The following is a 25,179-nucleotide window of genomic DNA, read 5'->3' on the forward strand; positions in this document are numbered from 1 at the left end:
TGCTTTCTCATCATTTTGTTTCCTTCTGCCATTAGAGACAGGCCCACAGTTATGCCAGGCCAGTCTCTTTCAAATTCCAGTATCAAGAGAACAGAAAAGAAGAGTATTTTAAAAGCATATGGTGCCTCCTGCAATTTCTCACATGCAACATTGTGTAGACTAACCCCAATTATAGTGAATTAAGCCCCCGCTGAAATCATAAGGAATGAATTTCACAGCCCTGCCACATTTGCTTGCTGTAGGTTTTGACATTTTAGAAACAAATGATCTGAGGCATTTAATCAAGTTATTTACGCAAAGTTAATGTAAGTAAGCATCCAGCCCACATATGATAGATCACTTCCTAAGGTCCATTTCCAACTGCCTCATAAATCACTGGACTGTGTGAGCTTGCTTTAGAGAGAAGATCTTGAACTATTGAGGAAAGTACAAGTACACATGAACAAGGCATGGAGGCTGATTAACTCCTGCTACAATTTGGAGCAAAAGGCAGGAGAAAGTCCTAGAATATAATTATCAAGCTTTGCATGGCTGTGATCTGAAATAAGTCATCAAATCACTTCAAGCTGAAGACCATTATCAAGTCGGTCTCATTTTTAAAAAATTGTCTACATATTCCTAAGCCTTGCTATGTTATGTATTTTTGAAGAGGCTGCCCTGTGTATTATAAAATCTATTACACCTTATCAATCACACACAGTTTGTGGAGAGTTGTAATTATAAGAATAGCATTATAAGGCTATACTTCTTTAAAAGTATCATCTTTTCCTGATGTGCAAGACTCTAAAAGATATATTCTAAAAGATATATTAAACAGCAACATGCCTTCTGTTGTTCTTAAAGAAATAACTTCATAGCAATCTCCTGAATGTAAAATCCACCCGTAAAAACCCCTACATTTAGTAATAACTAACTGTCAGCACATCAGTTAACTTGAGTTGGGAGGGGAAACAGAGCTCTGTCTTGTGATAAGCAACCTTTATCATCCTTTTTGGACAACCTCATTTTTGTTGAGTCCATAACAAAGCAGTTCATTTGACCTTTTTCAGCATGATTTCAGATGTGGTCAAAACAAACATCTGAGTTCACTGATAGTGATAAAATATAAGAAAAACCAGAAACACAAGCCAGAGTTGTTAAGACTCACACCAACCTTTGCAGCCATTCACCATGAATGCGTGTGCCCAGACTGCAGACCACGAAAGTGAAAGGTTCAATTGCTACTAGGTATTGTAAAAATGCATAGTAGGAGAAGCCTTACTGCAAAGAAAAAACAGAGGATGTACAGAGAAGGAGGTAGAAGACAGACAAGGAAGTGACAGGTTATAGAGCTGATCAATGGCACAATCAGAAGTAAAACAGTTTCCCTAAGAAGCTACACTGGCTCTTACCTCACTCTATTCACTATAAGCACAAACAGTGCCTAACTGGGTTACACCCTGGTTCTTGTTTCCTAGTGTGTTGAGGAATCTGGCCACTTAAAGATATTTCACTTTTACCTGCTCTGACTCCAGCTCTTTCAGCACTTTCCTTCTCAAATGTAGGCTTTTTGGAAGTTTTTAACACAGCTGATGAATTACAGATCGGTATTTTATAAAGAAGACATGTCTGTTTCAGAAATCAACTCAGGATATTTCAAAGCAAAATAAAGTCGCTTGGGATGTTTACAGACTTGAGATAAAGTAATTTAATATGAAATCCTTTTTAGTTCAGGAACTACTCATCATCCAGTCCTCCTGACAACTGTAGTAATTCAGGCATACCAAGGATGACTGTCTTACCTTACTCTGAAAGGAAGCTTCTCCATTCCAGAAAGACATTTACTCTTCTTGGTAGAATCTGACTAATTTTCTGCATCTATCAAAATATTCTAGTTCTTTCCATCTGAAATATATTTGGTCTTCTTAAAAAGTCTCAGAGCTCTTAAACTGTGTGGCCAATAATTTGGAAAATTCTAAACAGCAATTTCTTAGTCTCCAATTCTTCATGAGATATGAAGTGTTCAAAACATGTGGATGTGGTACTTCGGAATGTGGTTTAGTGGTGGCCTTGGCAGTGCTGGGTTAATGGTTGGACTTGATGATTTTACTCATTTTTCTAATCTCAATAATGCTGTAATCCAAGTTTAAAAATCAGGCTGAATTGATAGAATGGTTTCAGTAAACAACTGAATGAAGAGATGCAGAGGTTGTGGTCCTCCTATTACCAACTGCAGAGGACTGATCATAGCCAGCCATTCTATCTAGAAAATCCAGGTCTCACTTCAAGGAACCAAAATAAATTGTGACATGAGAACATGTGTGGGACCATTCTATGCTTGATTGTCAACTTTTTTCTGAGAAAAGCCAGATTGAAGATTGTTAATTGTTCTATATTCAAATGCAGAACAATACATGATTATGTGCCTGTCACATGCACAGATTTCTTGTACAATTCTGAGGAAACATTTGGTGAATCTCCTTTGAAATAAGAGGAAAGTACAATATTTTGGGTGGAACTTACAGCTTCCAAGTTTCGCTAGTCCATGTATATACATTCTAAGCATGATACACAGCTTACCTCAAACTAGTTTTCTGTTGTTCTTCCTCCTGATGTTCCACAATGCTGTGTAGATCAGGTGGCATGAAGACTTCTTTATTAACATTGTTCACCCAGCTGATCTTTGCTTTGTTCGTTTTCTTCTGACCCATTTCAGCTAAAACATGAAACAAGAATATTGCTGTTTCCCACGTTCACACAGCATTACTTAAGAAAGAAGTACAAATGTTTGCATTTAGGCCTACAGCCATTTCTAAAGCTCACTATAGTTGAATTGTTTTCAGAAGCAGATCAGGTGCCTTCTAAAAATGTCAAATACTGTTCTGAATACTTCATTCTACACCAGATATATCTGGGTTTAAACCTTAAAATGATCCTAAATGGTGGAGCTTTCTGCAAGAGCCCCAGTAAAAACTGATCCTGCAGTTCTTGCAGTTAGACAAATACTGAAAGTTCATCCTCACTGTCCTGAGGAAGCAAAAATGATCAAACTTTGCAAAACTGAAAATATGTTGAAATCCAGTCAGTTATTCCCTTCCTAAGGAGTAAGCTGGAAGTTGGTCATAACTCACTTAGGCAAGTGGCTAATCCTTTATGGACAGAATTACCACAAGATGTTAAAAAGGTAATATAAAAAACCCAAACAAACAAAAAGCCCCACCTCACTCAGCAAATGCAAATACATTTACATTTCTTTCTAGGGTGGGACAAAATCTTATTCTGATAACCCCTTTCAGAGCAAAAACATTCCATTATTTCCTCTAAGGTTTTTTCCACTTCACCAACAGTTTAGAAGAAAGAATTTCTTAGTGTGCAAAAATAAGCAAGATTTTTATCCACATTTTTGCTACCTATAACTGGAAGGAAAAAGATCTTGCCATCTCATGAGTCATTGAAACCAAGCAGTTGTACATAGTTCTGAATGTACCAACATGTGCCTTTGTTTAAGTAATGAGATTGGGATTAATTAGCTTTCCTTTAAGATGGTATGGCTTTTAGTACTTTCCTTTACAGTACAAGTTACTGTGAAATTTACTTAGAATTTTACAGCTGATTTTCATAACCTTGACGCACAAACCCAGCCAAAATGGCAAACACACCACACAAACCACCTATGATTTTTTTTCTGCATTCTTTTCTGTTTCAGGCCTTTTCTTTTTAACTTAAAAACTCAAAGCAGTAACCTCAAACTGACTAAACTGATATTATTCAAAACCACTTCTGAAAACATAGAAATTGAGAAGGTGCAAAATTACAGAGTTAGACAGAGGAAAACGAGGCTAACTTGGAGTTACAAAACCCATAGAAAGCAACAAACTAGTCCAGTCACAGTATGGAGGGAACTACCTTACTTGCTTCACTAACACATAGCAAAATCCCTTGACAGAAGCAAAAAAACTAAATAGTACATCAGTACAATTTGATAAGGATCATGTAAGTCCTGCCCTTCTAAATCAAAAGCACTTAGTAGAACCTGAGGAGGTTAAATTGGATGTACACCAGTTTCGTTAAGAAAAAAAATAATATTCCATACCAAGAAGAATAAAATAGATCAGGAACTTTAGATTAAAAGTCATATGCTGAGAGATTTATAATGGGGGTTTATAAAATCCTGGATATTATATAATATGTTTTTGTGAATACAGATTGACTGCTCACTCCCTCCCTCCAGGGGATAAAGTTAATGGTGACCAGGGCACCCACCAGGGCATGGGGATTCTGGGTGCAACTTAAAGTTCATCTGGACACAGGATGTCAGTTACAGCTGCCAGAGCTTTCAGCACACACATTTCAGTTAGTTCTAACCACTATCTCTAGCTTGTGATGCCGGCCATTAAGCCTCAAAGGTCCCAAACTAAGCTCCAAAATCTTGGAAATTCACGTAAAAGAGCAATTTCCTCAATCTCAGATTCTTTGCATGTTCCTAAATAACTCACAGGGCCTCAGAAATGGAAATGAGGATGGGTCTAGGAGTGCAGAGAGCTTTTAATCCTACACATAAACACAAACCAGTCCCTTCAGTTGGCATTCACCACTCTTTAATATACAGCACTGTGGGAGAGGGAGGCTTACACAGTAAATTACATGGGAAGTCTCTTTTTTGCATCATTTTCCAGTTGTAGAGACACCAGTATCCTTGTATTTCACAGACAACACTGTCTGAGGTTAGCAAAGCCAGCCTTTCCAAAACAAAGGACAAAGCAAACGCTTACCAATGGTGGCCGGTTTCCTGCGCATGGAAGCTCTGATGATGTCTGCTCCATGGATCCTGTCCCTGTGCCTCTTGGATTTGGCCTCATAAAACCACTGCCCACTCATATTCTTTAGCTGAACACGGTCTTTGACTTTTTCTGGTAAATGCCTGCGGAAGAGAAAACAATAAATGAGATATAAACATGCTTCACATACTTATCTATATGAACAGAAAAAGGAGTCAGATTTTTTTGCTTGCTTTTTTATTTTGGGGAGCAGGGTTGTGTTTTGTTGACTTTTTAAACACTGTCTCCACACGTTATTTCCATCTTCTCACCCGTTATGCTCCTTATTTAGTTTTGAAGGATGACAATGAGCTGGAAAGGGAAGAGCCTCAGCCTTATTACTTCAACCTGTGCTCTGAAGGTAATTCTTTTTTTATAAAACAAAAAAAATTCGCTATGATAAACACTCAAGCACTAGAGAAGTCTCCAGTAACTGCAGATCTTGACTTCCTGCCTTCAAAGGCCAGTTCTCCAAGATTAAAACTGAGATAAGCTATTAGAACAGCATAAAAAGTTTCCAGCAAAATTAAAAACATAGCTATTTTGGGGCTCAGAAGATACTTCTTCAGGGTTTTTTTGCACTGCTTTTACACACACACACTCCAAATGTGTACTGGAAGCGTGGTGCCATTTTTTCCATAAATTACACAAAAGTCCTTATATGAATATGACTTACAAAGAAAAACATCCTCACATGGAAGAAACAACAAGATAAGTTTGTGCCATTTAATAATCTACATATATCCATCATGTGAACTGCAGCCATTTTAAAAACATGGAGACAAATTTTTAATTATTTGTTTTCAGGCTTCAGGGTTTTCCTGTTTTTATGAGGCACACTTAACAGAATAAGTAGTTGCTGTGGGCAATGTGAGAGGTTGTTTTCTTTCCTTGTTAGGCATATAACATATTAGGCATATACTTACACATGGCCTGGAGACTAACCTGCAGATCAGGGAAGTTACCGCACAGATTTAGAGAGCACTTCAACAAAGAAAAAGTCAAGTCATGCTTCATCTTCCCTTCCCCATTTATGTTCTTTCCTTCAGCAAAATAAGCTAACAACAAAGCCCAAGGGAGAAATCAAATCAGACCCATTTACTGAGACTTGAAGGCTAAGCATAGCCCACAGTGCTGTGGAATGGTGCTTTCACAGGCCTGATGGACAATCATGGATGGGCTGGGTTGGGAGGGACCTTCAAAGATCATCTAGCCCAACCCCAAGGAAGTTCACCAGAGTATGACATTTCTCATGGCTTTAGGGGATAGATCTTCTGCTACAATCAATTAACTCTGATGACAGCCTTTTTATTATAGGTTGCAGATTTGGCTGTCACATACAGATAGTCATTCACAGCAGAGAAAGGACACTGAGCTAGTCCCAGCCCTCACACTAAGATAGACCATTCTCATCTGTCAATCAACTTCTTTTTCACCTTTGTATGGCCAGATATGAAAAGCCTTATTTGAACACATCAGCTATATTAGAATTTGAATACTGAAAACTGCATTTTGAAAGTACTGTCAAAAATCAGTCTCTCCTAGGGGTGCCTCAAATCTGCTACATACAGTTTAGGCTGCCAGATGTTGATGTCATCATTGGCATTTTTAAATCCAAGATTCAACAGTACATAGTATTACTGAGTCATTTTAAATTTCCCCCTCCCTCTTTGCTTCTCTAAGGGCCAAAATATCTACCTTTCCTAAGCAGGTGTTGTAACTTGAAGCAGGAACACAGCAGTAGCTTCTGTTTGTCCTCCAGCAAATATATTACTCGGCTTATAAATGCAGCCAGCAGGAAGAATGGAAATGTAGAACATACAATTTTTTACACAGGTGACTGCTTCTCCCTTTCACCTGCTTTCACATGTGTTATTTGTCTTCTCAGAAGTGATGGCCCTTAGGGCGAGGGACTGGCTTTTCAGCTGTTTGCACAGCCTGCAGGGCAGCAGAGCTCTGACCACAGCAAGTGCTCTGGGACAGAATGACAACATATGCCAAGGGAGGTTCTCTAGCAGGAGGGTACTGAGTCACAGCACAAGTATTCAATGTCCTCACCCTGTTTCATTCAATCCTTTTACCCCAGACACTGCTCACTCCTCTCCCCTTGGTATTCAGCCACTGAAACTGGGGTGTGGTTGGAAACCTTTACAAGTCAGCTGAGAGCAGAGGAAGCTCAGCTGGGCTGAGGAAGGGGACAGGATCCCAGGCCTTACCTGCCTGCAGGACTCTCAGATCTGCGACCAGTTAACACAGCCTGACAGAGACAGAGGCATAGACTCAATAAATGTCACCTGGACAATGCCGCTCTCCTTTTCTGGAAGTGAGAGCCAAGCCCCCTGCTCCCTCCTCTGCTTGCTGCCTATGAGAGTTGGTGTACCTTAACTCAACCAGCTCAACAGGCCTAGACTTTGGGAATTAATTCATTATGCTTGCTAACAAAGGTATAATTTTACACAGCACTTCTTTTACAAATGACCTGCCTGCATGATAGGGTCTGTATGGTGAGAGCTGACAGATGCTCCCAGCAGCTGACTTACAACAGACTTTCACTATCTCACCTTGAAGTAAGCTTGGCTTACTCATCTTTTCAAGAGAGGTGTTTAGCCTCTCAGTCCTATGTTTTTTTGAATAACTAAGAGCAACATAAATATTAAAGCTATTTCCAGGTACTCTCCAGACACAAATAAACAGATTTTCACCATCAGAAAGACAATTAGTTCTAGGTCTTCACAACAAAAAAGTTTTTAAGCTTCCTGTGTTCACCAATACATCATAGACTTGTAATGCCTGCGGCTGTTTTTGCAACAAATGGGAATTTTTACAATGTTACTAGAATTCTCAAGATTTGCTAGGAGGAGGTCTTAGCAGTAACTGCCTGCACTATGGGGGCCTGATTGACTGCTAGGAATTACACATAGATTGTGGTTTACCTTGAAAGGAACTGTGGAGAAATCAGACTGCAGTCACGGTTTTCCACAGCTACATCGGACTCTCAGCAAACCGTAACAGGACTAGAAGCCAACAACTGACTCTGTGCCAGCTCCCCAGTTAACAAACAGGCTGACCAAGTTGCCACTAAATTTCCTCTTGGTGATCAAAGAACTAGTACACACATCCAGATTGAAAATCAGATAGCAGGCTCAGCTGCCAGGTTTACAATTAGGAGAAAATGCACCAAGAGCTTTATGTATGATGCAAGTATGTATTCTGGAGTCCCTCTGTGCTCTGGTAAAATGCCAGTTAGCTTATGCTGCAGTTTTTCAAGGGGAAACAGCCTAAAGTTATAATGAATCTAGTGACCATTTCTCCCATAGGAACTTTAAACTCAAGAAAGTAAAGGAACATAGTTAAAAGAAAATTAAAATAGGATTTTGGACTGAATAAAACTGAGTTCCAATTATTTAATATGATTTTTCCACTATGCTAAGGTGAAACATGTTTTATGGCAAGATGGAAAATTTGTCATCTCCCCTAGGGCAGTAAGTACATGCAGATTGCACTGAACAGGAGTACAAACCAAGTGACCATCACTCTGCAGGCAAACAGAAAATCTATGCATGGAATAACTGGGTTATTCCTCTTCACCTTGGAACATCTGATAATAGTCTCAATTCCTTCCCCTGCACCTGCCTTGTTCATAGTCGACATTACAGGTCACCAAAGAATTTGCAAGATGTGACTACTGACACCTTAATACCTCATTTGACTGCCTTATACCCCAGTTGAGAGCTTAAGCTGAGCTTTTCAGGCAAGAGAATCTGTGTGGTGCCAGCATAGTCTGGGACTCGCCAATAAAGCCTTTAAAAATCCTGATATTACTACACCTTCTCTACAAATTAACTTCCAAAACCTCCCTTCAGCAAATGGAATACCAAATAAGTGAAGTTGAAAGGAAAGAAAATTTTGATGAATTTTATCTCAATTCTATTTGCTGCAAACATAACAACAAATGGCAAACCAACAAAAACACAAAGGTTTTAGGTTCTGGGTCACTTTCTGAACACAGACAAGACAAACTTTTTGTAATATCACTCATGCAAGAACAGAGTAAAATGATATTATACCAGGCATTATCAGAGCCAGACTTGTTGATTTAGGTTCTTTTTCTTTGGTAAAAGCAACTACAAAAAGTTTACAGGACAAAGCAGTAATTGTTTAAACATTCCACCTTGTATGTGCATGCCTCTTTAGTCTGCAAATATCTATATAAGGTATAGGAAGAAAGTCTGTTCTGACATTTGTTAGAGAACTACACCCAAATATTTGCAGTGGGCAGTCCCCAAATTGCAAGTAAGCTATCTTTTGCATGGTAGCTGCACAAACCCTAAAAACAAAAAAACCTCATCAGTTACTATTCAATTGGTTTAAACAATAGAGTAATATAATTTCAAACTGTTTGAGGGCTACACTAGAAAGAGCAAAGCAGTCCTATGGGATTATGCAACTTTTCCCCATCCTTGTCATCACAATTCCTCATAAGCAACATCTCTAATTCTTGCCTTTGGGGTCTCTCTAGACAGCAAGATCTATGATAGTTAGAAGTAGCTGGATACATGAAAAAACAAGCCAATTCTGTTTGTAGTAATGCACGTTCTTCCATTTTATGCTTATTCAGAAGTCTGTGTGTATTAAGTCTACTAACAATAGCCTGATGAATAAATCTCAGGTATCATCTTGCTTTTGGGTCCTTGGAGAACTGACTGGCTGTAATCAGCCCAAGTCTTGATGACAAGACAAAGACTTGATATTCTCTCTCAAGCCAGAGAGAAGACAAAAACATCCAAGCCTGGGGCATCAGTGTGAATGAATGAGTTACATGCTCAGAGGTGTAAGAAGTCAATTGATTTTGGAGAGAAAGAGAAAACATGAAGCTCTGCTGCCCACTGAAATATGGTCTCCATCAGAATCTGGAACCAAAACTATGACCCTGTGACAAAACACCTTTGGTGTTAGAGCCTGCCTGGGCAGCAGCACAGGACAATCTGAACAAGGGGTGGAAAAGTTGTTAGAAAATATGTAACTGGCAGGTTCTGCTCACACGGTGTTCCCAGCTCTTCACAGGCTTTAAAAGTAGATATATAAAGCATAAAAGCAGCCCCACCAAATGACACATGCAAGCAAATATAAGTGAGCAGAAGAGGTTGTATTATAGCTTGCTTCACATTACCAGCAAGGACATCTTTCCTGCTGTACAAAAGAAAAGGTTGCATTTTGGATTTCAGGTGAACTACAAATCAAGACTAATCTAATCTGAAGACAAAGGCTTCAGTTTGCACCTAATAATACAACACAGTGTCAGGTACAAACATGTGATAAGTCTTACCAAGAAAGTTTTTGAACTGTAGTGAAAACCTTGTCTACAGAGGGAGTACTCAATATACAGGTTAAACATTGTTATTAGTATCCACTTTTCCCCTTCAGTACATTCTTCTACCATGCAGAATAAGTCCCATCTTCCCTGCTTTACTAGCAGTCCCAAACAACCATCATCCTGTCAAACAATTTATCTGCTACTAGAAGACAAAGTAGCAATCAATATTGGAAAGGAAGGGCATCAGCTCATTTCTCAGGGTAGTCCAATGCTGTATCTTTTACCAACACCAATAAGAAAGGTCTCTTCCTTAAGCACAGTTATCTCATGTGATCAAGATGAAAACAGTCCTGGTTTTCTTAGTGGCACTTTACGAGGTGGGCTGGGACCATCCTCCCCATCATCGTTCTTACGTCAGTTGGCTTTGTTAAGAAGGATAAATAATGACGTGAACATTCTGCTAGAGAATAAAACTGATCTACTTCCTGAATTGTCAGGGTATTTGGAAAACCACATGTGGTGCTAAGCAGCGTCCATAACAGGGAATTCATCCAGAAGACATGAGCTTATCTTTTTCTGCTGTAACAGGTGCACCAAGAACCTCCTTGCCTCAGTTAAGCACACTCTCAAAACAGTTTCATGTAACAAAGAACTATTGTATGACGATTTTAAGTATGTATCCTGATGTCAGTTGTTTTCACATTACAGCCCTAAGTCTGGTTTTCCCCAATCTCAGTATTAACCTTGCCATGATACCTTAAATATTTCCCACCTCACAAAAGAGCCTTCCTTCTGACAGTCAACAATGTAAGGAAAACAGCTTTGAAAAGTAACTGGAGAGGATCTCTGTTAGAACTAGCCAGAGTCAAAACAACATTTACAACAGGCTTTCAACAGGCACACACTCCCAGCACAATCAGACCCCTGAAGCTTTCTCCCTTTTTGCAACGCCACAGAATTAATGTATCACAGCAGTCCCCACCCACCACACAAACAACTCCACATCAGAACTTCGCCTATCATTAACCTCCTTCAGTTTACACGAGGAGCAGCCAATGACGAGCACAGCCCACAGGAGCACTGCCAGGAGGCTCTGCTGGGAAGGGCTGATGGCACAGCAGGGAGCCCTGTCATAGAGGTGACCACAACAGCTGTCTGCCTTAGACACGCTGGTGCCGGGGGCCAGCTACTCAAACCACAGAAGAGTCACCCAACCACACTCCATAACTTCACAGACAAAGATATTTCTGCTCACGTTGCTGTCTCCAGAAAGGGCTCAAAGTGAAGTTAATTCTGAACTATGCATCTGTAAAAGGACTTAGGGGTTATGTTGAGCTACTGCCAGGACATTCAGTTATGTACATAGCCCACTCATTTGTCCAGTGCTGGAACAGGACACATCAGAGATTCCTGAGCAGGAATGATGACAACAAAGGCAAAATAATTAAGTTAGTAATATGCTGAAAAACAGCTTCTAGTCTTGCCACGCTGTCACCTGACTCTTGTTTTATGCCTTTGCCCCATCCCCAGCAAGTGCCATTGAGTGACCTGCTGCAGCTCCCAGGGTAAGGAAGGAAAGAGAGGCATCTTCTGGCACTAGGAATAAAAGAGCATTACAATGTCGCTTGCTTTCTGTGCATCACCCCCTCTTGTCACCTGAGATTTCTTCATCACCCTTTTGCCAGTGAGAACATAAATATCCTCCTTCCTTTGAGACAAACCTCAGCAGAGGTCAGGGAGGAAGCAGGAATGCCAAAGCAGTGCTGTACCTAAAACTAATCATGCTGATCCAGACCAGCACAAAAGGAGCCACAAGATGGGGAAACACCTATTACAGCCCTCAACAAACCAAGAATTAAAGCAGACTGCCTTAAGGAGGCTGCATGGGCCAGCCTAATCAGAGCAGTTTTATTAGATTAGCAATACTAGGAACTGTTAGCAGGGAAGAGACTGTATCAGGTGATTTGTAAAATTCCACTAGAAAGTGGCTCAAAGAGGATTTTGTCACGTTACCAATTTGTCCACACTCCAAGAGCAGGGAACAGATTATAAAAAACACCCTTCAAACCTCAGAATTTCTTCTGGAGAGGAAAAAAACATCACATTGAAAGACTTCCATTATATACACATATAAATAACACCTTGTCTGATGTTTGTATGATGACAGTTGGTCCCAGTTCTTGGAATCTTCCAGCTGTGCAAGGCTATAGAATCCAAACTAAAATACTGCATCTCCTTGGCTGAAGATATAATTCAAATAGTGTTTTAATATATAAGATATGAAAAGCAAGCTCCATGTGCCACAATTAAGCAGAAAAATCCATTTCATATGTAAGCTTCCAGCTCCTCAGAAATTATAATATTTAGAAACCAGAAGAGACTTTTTATTGTAGCAGCAAACATGCTGATTACAGGCTGCTACAACCTGCAGTCTCTTGCATTTTCCACCACACCCTCTTGAACTAGAATTATAAATGGCAAAAGTAAAGCTACAGGGACAAAAATACTTGCTGACAGTCCTTTCAGACCACTACTGAGAGTGGCTTTTTTGAATTTCTGTTCCAAGAAGGGTTCCTTTCCCTAGATGCTGTTTTCAAACTCTCATCTACAATTACTTACCCTGAATACTTTCAGACCTGGCCCTGTTGTAACATTCCAAGACTAAAACCAGTGGGTTTCTACCTTCAGTAAATAAAATGCCTCTTCTGTTATGGAAAAGTCAGATTACTGCTTTTTGAAGCAGAAGACAAAACTGTGTGGTGAAAATATTTACTTCGGCTGCATTAAGATGGGGGCAGGAACTTGGAACAGTGCCTGTAATGATTTTACCTTCAGCAAAGCAAATGCTTTGAGAGGAAAAGTCTGTTTAACAAGGAGAAGCTACTGGTCTACATTTTATTGCTCTTAAAAGAAGTAAGCAGAATAACTCAACAAAATGCTCCATATGCTGATTCAAGAACCTCAGGGCTGCACAAGTTCCTCAGCTAAAGGAATGCTGCTTAGGGCAAGGGGCAGGCTGCCTTTTCCTTTACAGGATACAGGGTATGCCTACCCCAACAACATTTATCAAAAAAATCTTTCTCAGTAGAAAAGAAGCATCAGAGATGCATCATGGCTGGAATGATTTCAAAACATTTAAACTGGAAATAAATTACTTCATGAGGAACATCACAATTCCTTCCATCACAGAAGGAATCTTAGAGAAGACTTCTAAATCAGTGAGAGAAAATCCTGCCTTCACTGAGGCCTGTAAAAATTTGGTTTTGCTACAGAAATTGTTGAACCACTACACTGTTATAGCACTTGGAGTTTTCAGCACCTCAGGCTCCATTTTTCATTACTTTTCCAAATATTTTGTGTCCCTTGTAATGGATAATTTCCTTCACACTGTAAAAAAAAAAAAAAAAAAAAAAAAAAAAAAAAAAAACAAAACACCCCAATGCCTACCAAAATCCTCCCTCTTGAGCAGACAACTATCTGTATCAGCTGAAGCAACTATTTGACTGCTATTTATACCTGTGTAGATAGGCAGCTTTCTCAGAGCCATCTGGGAAACACTGCTTTCCATGCATGCATTTCTAGTCATGGGAGTTACCCTAATAGTAGCTCCAGTAAAACCTCCCAGAATAACAACACATTGCTCCATCTGTGACACCACAAAGAAGTTAAGGAGCAATTTTCTGCTTTATCTGTGGATTGCAAGGACTTTTCTTGGCAGTGGGACACAGTGTTGGTACTTCTTCTGGACTGCACCTCCATTATATTACAGCTCCACATATTTTAGGTACAACTTCAGCATTCAGACATATTTGCTGACTGAAATTATAATTTGGCTTATTGAGGGTGCTTGCACTCCTTTTGAGCCAAGTCCCTCACTTACTATTTATTAGTCCAGTCTGCAGTGGTTTTGACACTTGCAAACTGAATCCTCTTCTGAGGAAACCAAGGCAGATGTGGATCCAGGCAGATGTGTACAGGGGGCTCTTGGCTCCTTAGAGAATTGCAAAGGTCTAAAACTACTTTGGCCAGTAATGAATCATCTGTGTTGGAGGGATTTCATCCAGAGACTATGGTAAATCTAGTCCAGAGTAAAAAATCTCCAAACCACATATGTGGAGGAATATGGAGCCCTCAGCAAGTTCAATTACTGTTTTAATCTGTTCCTGAGAAACACAGTACAGAAACTGTGTAGGTCTTCCCAGGACAAGTAGAGTGATAGATCCCTTACCTGACTCTCTCTTCTTCTGTTCTTTTAAGCTCTGCATCCCGTTGCAGCACCTTCATTATTGCCTCTTGTTCCTCCTCTGTTAGGAAGCTTAGGTCAATCATCTTGTTCTGTGTGCAGGGCTGGTAAAGTGTCTGGGAAGATCCTGCTGAAGACAATCTTGTAGCCTGCTTTAAAGTTCTAGAAGTCTTTTTCAGCAGGCACTGACAAACCTGGACCAGGTTACAGTCAGTGGTTTAAAGAGTCACAAAGGTTGTTTTCTTGCATGCTTCCCTAGATGAGAGACTTCTGGGTAAGTATTGCACTCCTTCTTGCCATCATAATAATGTCTTCTCAGTTTGTCCTCTCAGCTCTGCTTCCTGCAGTAACAGTTCATTGACCCAGCATATCCAGTGTTTGAGAACAAACAAAACATTCCCTAAAAAAGACACAAGGAAGAACAAGTTGCAATATCAGGGATCAGGGAAGTAGATTATGTAGGCATTTTTAATTAAAAGAAACAAGTTTTTCAGTGTGATTAAATGACTTTATGAAGTTCAAATGGTCACTTCAAGTCAAACCTGTTTTACAGGCCTCTTGAACAAGATGGCCATGAAAATATATTCCTCCCCAATATGACAACTCACACCCTAAAACATAGAGATGAGTGTCATACAACTGATACACTTAGATTATACAAGTATATTTCAAGTCACTCTTACAGTCAGCAGAACAATTTGAAGGAAAGGGGAGATAACCACCACCCTCAAAATAAGTAAAGAGCACTTATCACGATGATTTAAAGTAAAAGGAAGGGGAAAAAAAAGGCCAAATCACTGTCCCACAGACCATATGGAATAAATGTGAAATAATTTATACATAATCATATTGAGTATGTGTAATTACAAGTCATGTGGTAACATGAACCTCACTCCTTTATACAAGCCAAACTGCATTTACAAGTAGTAATTTAAAATACTGTTTTGTCTCTGTTTCACAAGCCATGGTTTCAGAGGACTATCCACTTAGAGATAATTCCAACTGTTAAAGACAAATACATCTTCAAAAAAACCCTTAAAGGAATAGAGAGAGTGGCATGGGGGGGAGTTATTCGTGTCTGTGGTAGGGTATCTTAGTGCCTCAGGATTACAGAGACATGAATGTCAAAGCCTGAGAGAAAAGAAATAAATAGCTTCATTTTAAGGCTCAGAAGCATGCCTAGTGCCAAAGCTGGTGAGAGACAGAAAAGAAGCAGGTATTTTCAGTAGACATGTCTCTGTACCAGGCAGCTCCATCACATCACAGCCCTTCAGGGTTGTGGGTGTCTTTCCTTGGCCCCTGCAGACTGTCACTGTGATGGGGCTGACAGGATGCTGACCTCATATCGATCTACCCAGCACTACAATCCTGCAATGAGTCACTGCATTGCTCCCCTGGCCACAGGAGTGCAGCCAGGCCATTCAATCAAGATATTGACACCGGCAGGACTCAAAGGGAAACTTCACTCTGAAAACAACAGCATTTCTTTTAGATTTGGTAGGGAGCTGTAGTCACATTACTGATGTGATATCCCCACAACCACTCCAATGCCCAACCACCTTCTGTGTTTCACTGCCATATTTTTCTCTATGATTTTCATTGTGATTTTGTTGCATGAGGTTGACACAACAGCATCTCAAACAACCTGCCATCTGTAACTTCATTTGCATTAAGAAAATTATGGGTTTATAATTAGGCAAAAGTGAAGAGTGCTTACTTATTGGACTACCAACAAATATAGCAATCCTAAATTGTATCTACAGCAGTACTCCTTCAGCTTAGGAGCAGGGATGGACATTGGTTTTGACTGCCATGTAGGAACTTTTTACACCATCTGACACAGCAAGCAGCATCCACACTGCTAATCCAAAGCCCTGGATGCTGGCTGAATGGCAAGTGCCCAGCCAATAGGCACAGAAACTCATGTTGCAACTACAAACCCTGGACAGCTGTGAACTAGAATAATCAAAGATTTTGCTCTTTTTCTTGCCCAAGTTCAGTCAAATCTGAAAGAAAGCTGTTGCACAGAATAATATCTTACCACATCTTTGGCCTTTTTGTTTAAAGTAGACTGAGGGAAGATGTGTTGCATTGTCTTATTATATGAATTTAAAAATCTAAAGGAAATAGTTGGACAGCATTTACAAAACTGCCTGCAGACCTCACTGATGTCTCTCAGCACTCAAATCAATAAAATCAGTGGAAACAGAGGTTCAGTCCTCCACATGGGAACAACAGTTTGCAAGGGCACAGCCAAACAGGCTGTGAGAGCTCCCAGCAAACAGCACTGCTACTAAACTTCCCAGATACCATCATTCTGCAGAGCAGTTTCTGCAGCTAAGGTTGCACCCCCACTGTTTTCAATCAGAGGTGAGATACCAAGATACCACCCACCCTGGCAGGCTCTTCACCCATGATTCCACAGTCTTCATAAACAAGAAAACCTCTTTCTGTGTGTGCGGTGCATGGCCAGTCTCATGAGATTGTCTGATACAAGTTACTGCAAGGCTGGCTTTCTGTGAAAGATTATCAGCACTGATTCCAAACACAGATAGTAAAACCTGCTAGCTTAGAGTACAGAACCTGTTATAAAGCTTAATTTAAAAATGAAAAGTTAAAAAAAAAAAAAACCAATGTCTTCCCCTTGTTGAGTTCACACTTTGAGACCATCCCAGGCTCAATTATTTAGATTTCTTTTGACATTGTCTTCCCCTTTAAAAAACCCTGTCAGGAAAAACTGAGAGTTTTGAACAGTTTGGTACCACTGCAAGTTCAGTGGCAAGGGGTTTTTTGTCAGGAAAGTTTTCACACCCAAGTTTCAAATAAGACTGAAAGATCTTCATCAAACTGATTAAATCTTGGGAATTGATACCACATTGACTGACTTTCAATGTAGGGTTCTCATGTGCTAACATTTGTGAGTCATGGCATATTTGGCATGATTTTTTTCTTAAACATTAAATTCAGGTAAAATCACAGAAAAAAAAAAATCTTTCCTTTAATGAAAGACTCCCAGTAATAAACAGGAATCTGAAATTATGTTTTATCATTCATGAAAGCTTCTATGTTCTGGCAATAAAAGAAACAGAAAGGCAACTCAAAACATAGTTTTGCCCACACACACTCTTAAGCTGCTTTTGGTTTCCAAGTGGTTTAGGCCAGGCACTTATCCAAAAATTTTATCTTGTAAAATTTTTCAGAACCTCTCAGGCAGCTCTACACCTCAATTGCTTTAAGTCAGAATTCACATTTTTCTAAAACAGGAACCACAAAAGAAAGCCAACTTTGTCCACAAACTCATTTACCCTACAGAGGGCTCTGCTTACCCCCACACACTGCTTTCCCCCAAATACAAAAGGGGAATGTTAATTTGAATACTGTATTCTGAACATTATGGGATATTACATTAAGAGGCACTACAATAATAGTTTAAGTTTCCAAGTTTTTACTCTGTGTACACCTCTGGGATGCAATGAGGGAGTCAAGGGAAAGATTGGAGTACTTTGCCACGGCTGACACCGAGTTTACCAACAGAGTCAGAAAACAAACAGCAAAACTCCAGAGTCAGCTGTTCCATTCAAACAAACAAGATCTCCTTTTGCATGCAGAAACCTCATAATGTCCTAATTTTACATTGCAAAACTCCTTTTCAAGTGCTCCTTGTAGAGTAGGCCTAAGCTGCTAAAGCTTTGATCCAGAGACTCTGTCTTGCAGCCAATGCCTTCCAACAAGAGGAAGAAGGTGACAGCCAATCCTACACTCCTGGCTGCCTCACACAGCTCCTTGTGCCAACTCCTTCAGCTGAACAGCTGCCCTGCAGGCCTGGCTCGTCAGCAACTGCTATCTGCACACATCTTCACCCCAGAAAGCATTCACTTCTAACTAACCTGCTGGCTCTTAGGAGGGTTTGGATTTATGTGCTTGAAAGCCACACATTTTTCTACCTATATTTCTCCACTGCTAGAACATACCAGCAATAGCAGCTAGGATGAGTTGGAAGTCTACACATAAGGCAACAGGAAGCTGAGGAAGACAGATAAATGCAATTGTGGACTACAACAATTTGCATGTGCAGAGGAATTCATTCTCGAAAGTAACCAAGTTTGGCCTACACCCATGCTCAGGAAATAATAAACCTTTATTTTGAAGCAGGGAAGCCAAGAAGAACTGTAAGAACAATAAAAGCCTTGGAAAACTGGCCCCCACGGCCCTGGAAAGTGACATTAGGCAGTAAGGGTACCTCTGACTGCGAGCTCCACAAGCTCCAGCTTTGCAGCTACAAGAAACAAATCAGTCTCCTGAATAAATTTCATTCTCCAGTGATATCAAGCAGTACAGTCACAGGTAACTCTGCACCAGCCTGGGCTTAGAGATAATTTTTCTGTAAATACATGAGGCAAATCCCATGAAGGCAGAACAGCTAATTAAGCTGAACACCAGTGTTGGCACAAGCACAAATGGTCATGAACATATTTGCTCAGAAGATCAGAGGATTATAGATTTTGGTTTGAGCAGTGGAGAAAAAAAAGCTATTAACTTTGAAGAGGGACTTAAGTCACAACGGGAGTTTTAAAAGCTGTTGCCTGCAATGATCAAGACAAGAATTTAGAGAAAGCACAAAAAGGCCTGTTGTCATTTTTGTTCCTGAAGGGGCAGAAAGGAAAAGATCACCAGTAAGATAAGCATATCAGCAAGGTATGTATATCTGCAGCCAATCCGGATGCTCTTACAAGAGGTGCTATCAAAATATTTTCAAAATTATAATAGCAGAGTATACACATCATATCTTATTTCCAACAGTCCCAGAGATTAATTTAGAGAAGAGTGTTTGCTTACATGTATGTTTAGTCAGTGGGAGGTAGGGAAGTTCTTATCTAGCTGGTTGTGAAGAGTGTTGGTAGAACAAGGACTTTTGCAGAAGCGAGGGATATCTATTTTAAAAGCAGTTTCAGTGTTGCCTTATTAATACAGCAATGCTTCATTTTATTGCCTATTTATTGCCAATAATAACCCTATTTCTTCTCCTGTGCAGTATTCCTTACAACATGGTTAAAGGAAAGAATAGGACCAGATAACTGCTCCAAACGGCCACAAAGGGGAAAATATTTAAAGTTACCCAGAAGCTTTGCTCACACCTTACCCCTGCTCGACAGTATCGAAATAATCCTTGCTGGTTTTAACCTGTAAAATAGTTGCAGTCTCAAGATACTTTCACTGCCAGCCTTACATAATGATGTTCAACCAGCTGAAAGAGAAAGAAGTTCAGCTGGAGTACCACAAGCACTCCAGAAAAATGCTCATTTTCTCCCAAAAGATCTGATTTGTTGGTCCACATGACTCTGCCTGTAGCTTAACTTTATTCTTATTTGGTAAGACATTAAGACCTTCATCACTTTGAAGAGTATAAAGGCAATTTACTCTGAAGAAGGGTTAATAGCAAAGAGGATAAGAGTTAACAACTTAATATTGGAACAGAAAAGAATAATTTGCTTTGGTTGTGGCGTAATCCCTCTAATCACATATGGCAGCTTGCCACTTCTTTCACAGGGCCTGGATATTGGCAGCACTGCCTAAGAATGTCAATCTCTATACCTGTTATGGCGTAAAACCATTAGGCCAGAGGTATTAAGAGCTGTGGTCTCTGGAGAAAGAGGCTCATAAATTACAGAGAAGCCTCAGGAAAACACACCTGAACATCCCTTCTCCCTGTGACCACTGCCACACTAACTGTACATGTCATGCCACTTATTTCACATTGCAATAGATATAAATCTACTAAAAATATTATTTGAAGGATCTTCAAAATTAAAGAAATTCCACCAAGTTATTGATACTAACATCAGCATATTTTCAAATCTAGTTATATTTCCTTGCACACTGTACCAATTGTACTTGGCTGTAGTTTAATCCCAGCAGGCACACAGCTAGAATTAGTAATAGTTCATTTGAAAGAACTTCATTCTTCTAGCTAATTCTTCTTTTCATCAAGAATTACAAAACAAAGAATATCTTCTCAGCATACAGGACTTGAAATATAATAATGAAGGTGACTCAGCCCTGTAGATCTCTGAAGGCAGAGCACTGTCAGTGGTGTAACAATAATTCTCATCTCCATTTAGACAGCAGAAGTGTGAGGCTCACAGGACTCAAGCTCCCATTGCCACTTTCTCATTCTTCATGTCAACATTGGCATTAAACTCAGACAGGGTGCAGCCGGAGGAAATGTTTTTATATCTTGCTTGAAAATAGATTCAAGCAAAATACTAAAACCTTTAGAGAGATCAGAAGCAAACCAATTCCTTGGTGGGAAGCATCTCCTGATCCACATATCTGATCCATTTCAGTATTTAGTGGCTAGCTATTTCTGAATGTTTTCCTAACATAAATACAAGACAGATTCAAATTCTAGCAAGGAAGTTACACAAGAAACACAGCCACAACTTTGCACCAGCTCTCCCTCCCAAAAAGGATCACAGCAACAAGCAACCCTGAAACTCATAATGCAACTAACTGATTAATTTCTTAAGAAGGTTTTGTTAAGAAGCCATGACTTGCCTTTCATTTTACAGGAAAGAAGCACTTTCCTTCTTCTTCTGGAGACCTGCCATCTTAAACATATGGATTTGCCATGGAAGATAACAAAGGATGGGACAACAGGACCTCCATTCCCTTCTCTCACACTTTTATTGCAGAATGGAAAACACACCCGCTATTTCTCCCACTTGAATGTCCTCTGTGGGACAGTACATCTATAACCAGGAGCTGTCAACCCCTTTCCTTTTCTTCCACTGCCCCATTCTTAAAAAAAGTAAATGTATTCTAGTTTGACATTTAGCATTACCTGGATTAGGCTAATGAACACTGCACTGATGCAAGTCAAATAAAAAAAAAAAACCTAGGAATGTACTAGAAATTAAAAAAAAAAGTTACCAAAAAGGCTGAAGTAAAGGCCTTAACAAGTTTAGATACTGGAGACTTTAGGGGAACTATCTGACCTCAACCCTCCTTCCTTGCTCTCCAGCAAGCATTAGCAACATTTTAGCAAGGATTCTGTTTTGTAGGAATTGTAGTACTGAAGAATGGAAGTCTACAAAACAGTGTGACTAATTAACAAGTATTTCCTATCAGTGGCTACTGGGAAGTGACACACTTCCTGCACTTTGTTGAGATATTCTTTCTTACATGAGAACAAACTGAGCTGCAGTTTACAGTTACCGGTCTTTGCTAGGGCAGAAATTCAACAAAAGGGCTTATTAAGGGGCTAGCAGCATTGATGGGAAGAAATCTCTGTTAAAAAGAGCAGACAAGGATTTGCATTCAAATGTAATGCGTAGAGTATGCTAAATTGAGCTGACAGTACGGCAGTTTGTAGAGCAGTTTCAGTCTTAAACACCAATAAGTTCTGAAGAAATCTTTTCCAAGTTTTATTTCAAAGTCCATGAACGTGACTTCTCAGATTTTTATCTCATCATGGAAATCCATTAGTCAGTATCTTTTGCATCCCTGTGACTTTGAGAGTCCTGCTCTTACCCCTCATTTGAGTTGAGGTGATGAGCTGGTTGAGCAAGGACAGCTACCATCACTGACACACTGATTTTCACCCACTACTTTTGTAAAACCGGGAACCCGTGGGTTAACAGGTTGCCCTTCCATGTATCTCTTGGATTGCCTCTAAAGCACTGCCAACAGCCAACTGCTCAGGTCACTGCAGTTGCCCATTGCCTCTGCAGGAGGGTGCACAATACAGCTTTGTAGTACATATTAAGCATTAAATTGTGTAGTTGAGACAGCAACACTTTACATCATCCTTGCTTTCCCTGACAGAGGCTACCAATCTCAACTTCCCCACAGCACCTCTGCAGCCTGCAGCCTCACAGAAATCTGGGATCACACAGAACATTGCAAAAGGCACTCCATCATTCTCAGATAATTAATTGCACAAGTAAGTACCTGTGAGAATCAAAAGAATCCATAACTCACTTGAACCACTTTAATTTGTCACTGTAACCTCCCTGCTTTGTAGCTACCAGCCTTGTTCTTGTAACTACAGCTCTATTTAATTGATTACTACTGTGGACAAAGACCTAGCAAACAGAGCAGGCCCTTTGTCTGCCCCTTCTCACAGGATGGCTGACTAACCACTCACCTTAAACACTCATGCAAGTTTTGAAGGTTAAAATTATCTACCTAGCAAATTAGGTACTCTCAAGGATACTAAGAAAGTTTGTGTCAATTAATTAATTGGGTCCTTGCTACCGTAACTAAAGCAACACCTACTTCAAAACAGGGCCTCACACAACTGCCAGCACAAATCAAGTGCTAGAGGAAAGAAAATATCCTTTAGGAGTCCTTCAGGCACAGAAACAACAAGTAAGCCAAAGAACAAATTGCAGAAAAAGCACTACCTTAAAGTTCTCACATAAGTTAAAAATCAAAATGGTTAAAAAAGTTAATGTTCAAGATGGTTAAGAAAAGGTAGCATGCAGTCTGCACATAGACCAGTTAGAATCAAGTCTCTTCTCAGTCACCAAAAATTAACTTAAACTTTGCAATGAAGTTTTTATTTCAGGGTTGTTATTGGGGTTTTGTTTACTTGTTGTTATCTTTTTTTTTTTTTAATAGATACATTTTGAAAAGCTCACAATAGCTCCCTATTGAGAGGAAAATAACTTGTCCTCCCAAGTATAATGCTTTAACAAATAGCCCCATAACATGAAAATTTTGTCTGCTATTGGGGGTCATTCTTGCTAAGTTGAAACCAGCCAGCAGCAACATTAGTCCTCCTCAATACTGATATTAAATTGCAAGAATTACAGGAAGTCTATCAGCCATAAAAATTTCACTCATGAGATTGTTTGCACTGCTGGGCTGGGCTGCATCATGCAAAATTGTCTTCTCCCTGACTGGTACCAGTTTCCCTGAACACTTACAGCCAGATGTGAGCAGAGAACTCTGACACTGAAAAATGAAGTGTGCTATGGTGCAAGGAAGATAGAAGGCCATGGCAAGAGCTAAACCCAGCTGCTACACATGAGAAGCATGAAGCAGGGAGCAGTTTCTGGAGCAGCCTTCAGTTGCGCTGGATGAGGTGAGGTGTCAGTTCTCACTGCATGGAAAGGACTTGCCCTACAAATGATGCTGAATAGCACAGGAATAGGGAAGAAGGAGCAAAAGGCTGTGGCAGGAATTGTTTCTCATACACAGGCAGCTAAATCAGGAGTTTAGAGTTTGTGAGGCTGGGCTTTGGAGTATCAGGCCTGTCCCTGAAGAGGTATTTAGTCTTGCAGGAGTGGCTCATTCTTTAAGAACATAGCTATGCAAGGTGTTAGCTCACTTGCCCAACAGCTACAGCTACATACCCAGGAAGCAGCCAAATCCAGAGCCCCCATGACCACTTAACCCAAGAAGATTCAAATGCACACCCTCTCTTTCACCAAAATCCATGATAATCTCTGAAGGGTTTGCTTGGTTCTCTTTTGACCCCTCCTAGGCCTGAACTACCAAGGATTAAACTGCACAGAATCATTATTAAAGTGGTGTCACAACCTTGCAGGCAGAAACAGGAAACCAGGTACACTTTCCCTCAGTCAGGCCATTATTAAAAAAAAAAAAAAAAAAAAAATAATAATTAAAAAAAAAATCAAGATCTCTCCTAACTTTCCTCCTCATCCAGACAGACCTGCATTCCTGGCTACAGAGCAGTCCAGTTCTAATAGGGCAGAGGGAACAGGAGAGTCACCTGAGGGTATTCCTTTTTTAATCCAAGCCTCCAAATCCTCCAGAGAAGTAATGCAACCACTATGAAGCAAGGTAAAACGAGTGACATTTACACTGACATAAGTTATCCCAGGATTAAAAAAAAACAAGTTACGTGGGCAGGACCAGAATAGAAGGTTAAGAGCTTGCTACTTCTGCTTGTTTGACAGATTTCTGCCTAGGACTTCGACACATACCTTTTGCTTACAGTGCTTCAAGTGCAATTACAGAGGGTTTTGGACCTCTCCCTTAGCTTTTCATAACAGATGCTCTATTTTTAAATGCTATTTTGAAATCGAATTAGCCATTCATTAGAGAAGAAAAGCAGAGTAGCAGATCTACAGCCTAATGGTGTAGGAGCCATTTCTAACCCAAGGGTTCTCAAATACACTGATCTGGTTCTGGAGCTCCAGCTACATGGCTGAGCCCATATACTCTGACTGTAGCCCATGCAGCCTGCACAGAGCTAAATCTCTGTCAGTTTATCAGTCAGCCACAATCAGACATTGGGCAGGAAACTTCATACAGAATTTACCAATATTGTTTAATGCTTTTGTAGAACAGAAACATTTTGAAGTGAATCTCAGATATTGTTCTGCTAATTACTCCACAGATAAGTGTCCCCTTTCTGCTTACCTTTCTTTTTATTTATACTCAGACACATTTGGAGAGAGATGAAAGGCAAAATTTCCCTGACTGGGATAGAGAAAAAGAAAAAACTAGTTTTAGAAGATTTAAACTACAGAGAAAAAGGAACGTAACAAGATGTAAGGGAAAAAAATGGGATCATAGCATGGTTTAGGTTGAAAGAGACCTTAAAGACCATCTAGATCCAACCCCCCTGCCATAGAGAGGGACACCTTCCACTACACCAGGTTACTCAGAGCCACATCCAGCCTGCCTTGAACACTGCCAGGAATGGGGAGATCCCAGCCTCTCCAGGCAACAAATTGTTAAGTCACTCATTAATTTGATGTCCAGGCACAGGATATTGAGTGGGTTTCAGGTCAAAAATAGTCTGGCATTATCATCCAGAAAAGGAGCTATAAAATAAAGAAGGGGAAGAAGTA

At 40.0% G+C, this 25,179-nt stretch overlaps 1 protein-coding gene across 7 annotated transcripts in view; it reads right to left on the reverse strand.

Moving 5' to 3' along the window:
• Positions 1 to 25,179, reverse strand: part of SYTL2 (synaptotagmin like 2) — a 53,437-nt gene that overhangs the window by 25,116 nt on the left and 3,142 nt on the right. For all 7 annotated transcript variants that reach the window (XM_083855691.1, XM_083855690.1, XM_083855688.1 and 4 more), the window contains 3 exons: positions 14,339 to 14,753; positions 4,752 to 4,900; positions 2,560 to 2,695 (listed from right to left, as the gene is read on the reverse strand). In XM_083855691.1, the coding sequence (XP_083711817.1) occupies positions 2,560 to 2,695; positions 4,752 to 4,900; positions 14,339 to 14,439 (386 nt within the window). In that variant the 5' untranslated portion in view covers positions 14,440 to 14,753. The remainder of the gene's footprint in view (positions 1 to 2,559; positions 2,696 to 4,751; positions 4,901 to 14,338; positions 14,754 to 25,179) is intronic.

The sequence above is a fragment of the Zosterops lateralis genome, assembly GCF_965231275.1.
Source record: "Zosterops lateralis genome assembly, chromosome: 2".
Lineage (NCBI taxonomy): Eukaryota > Metazoa > Chordata > Aves > Passeriformes > Zosteropidae > Zosterops > Zosterops lateralis.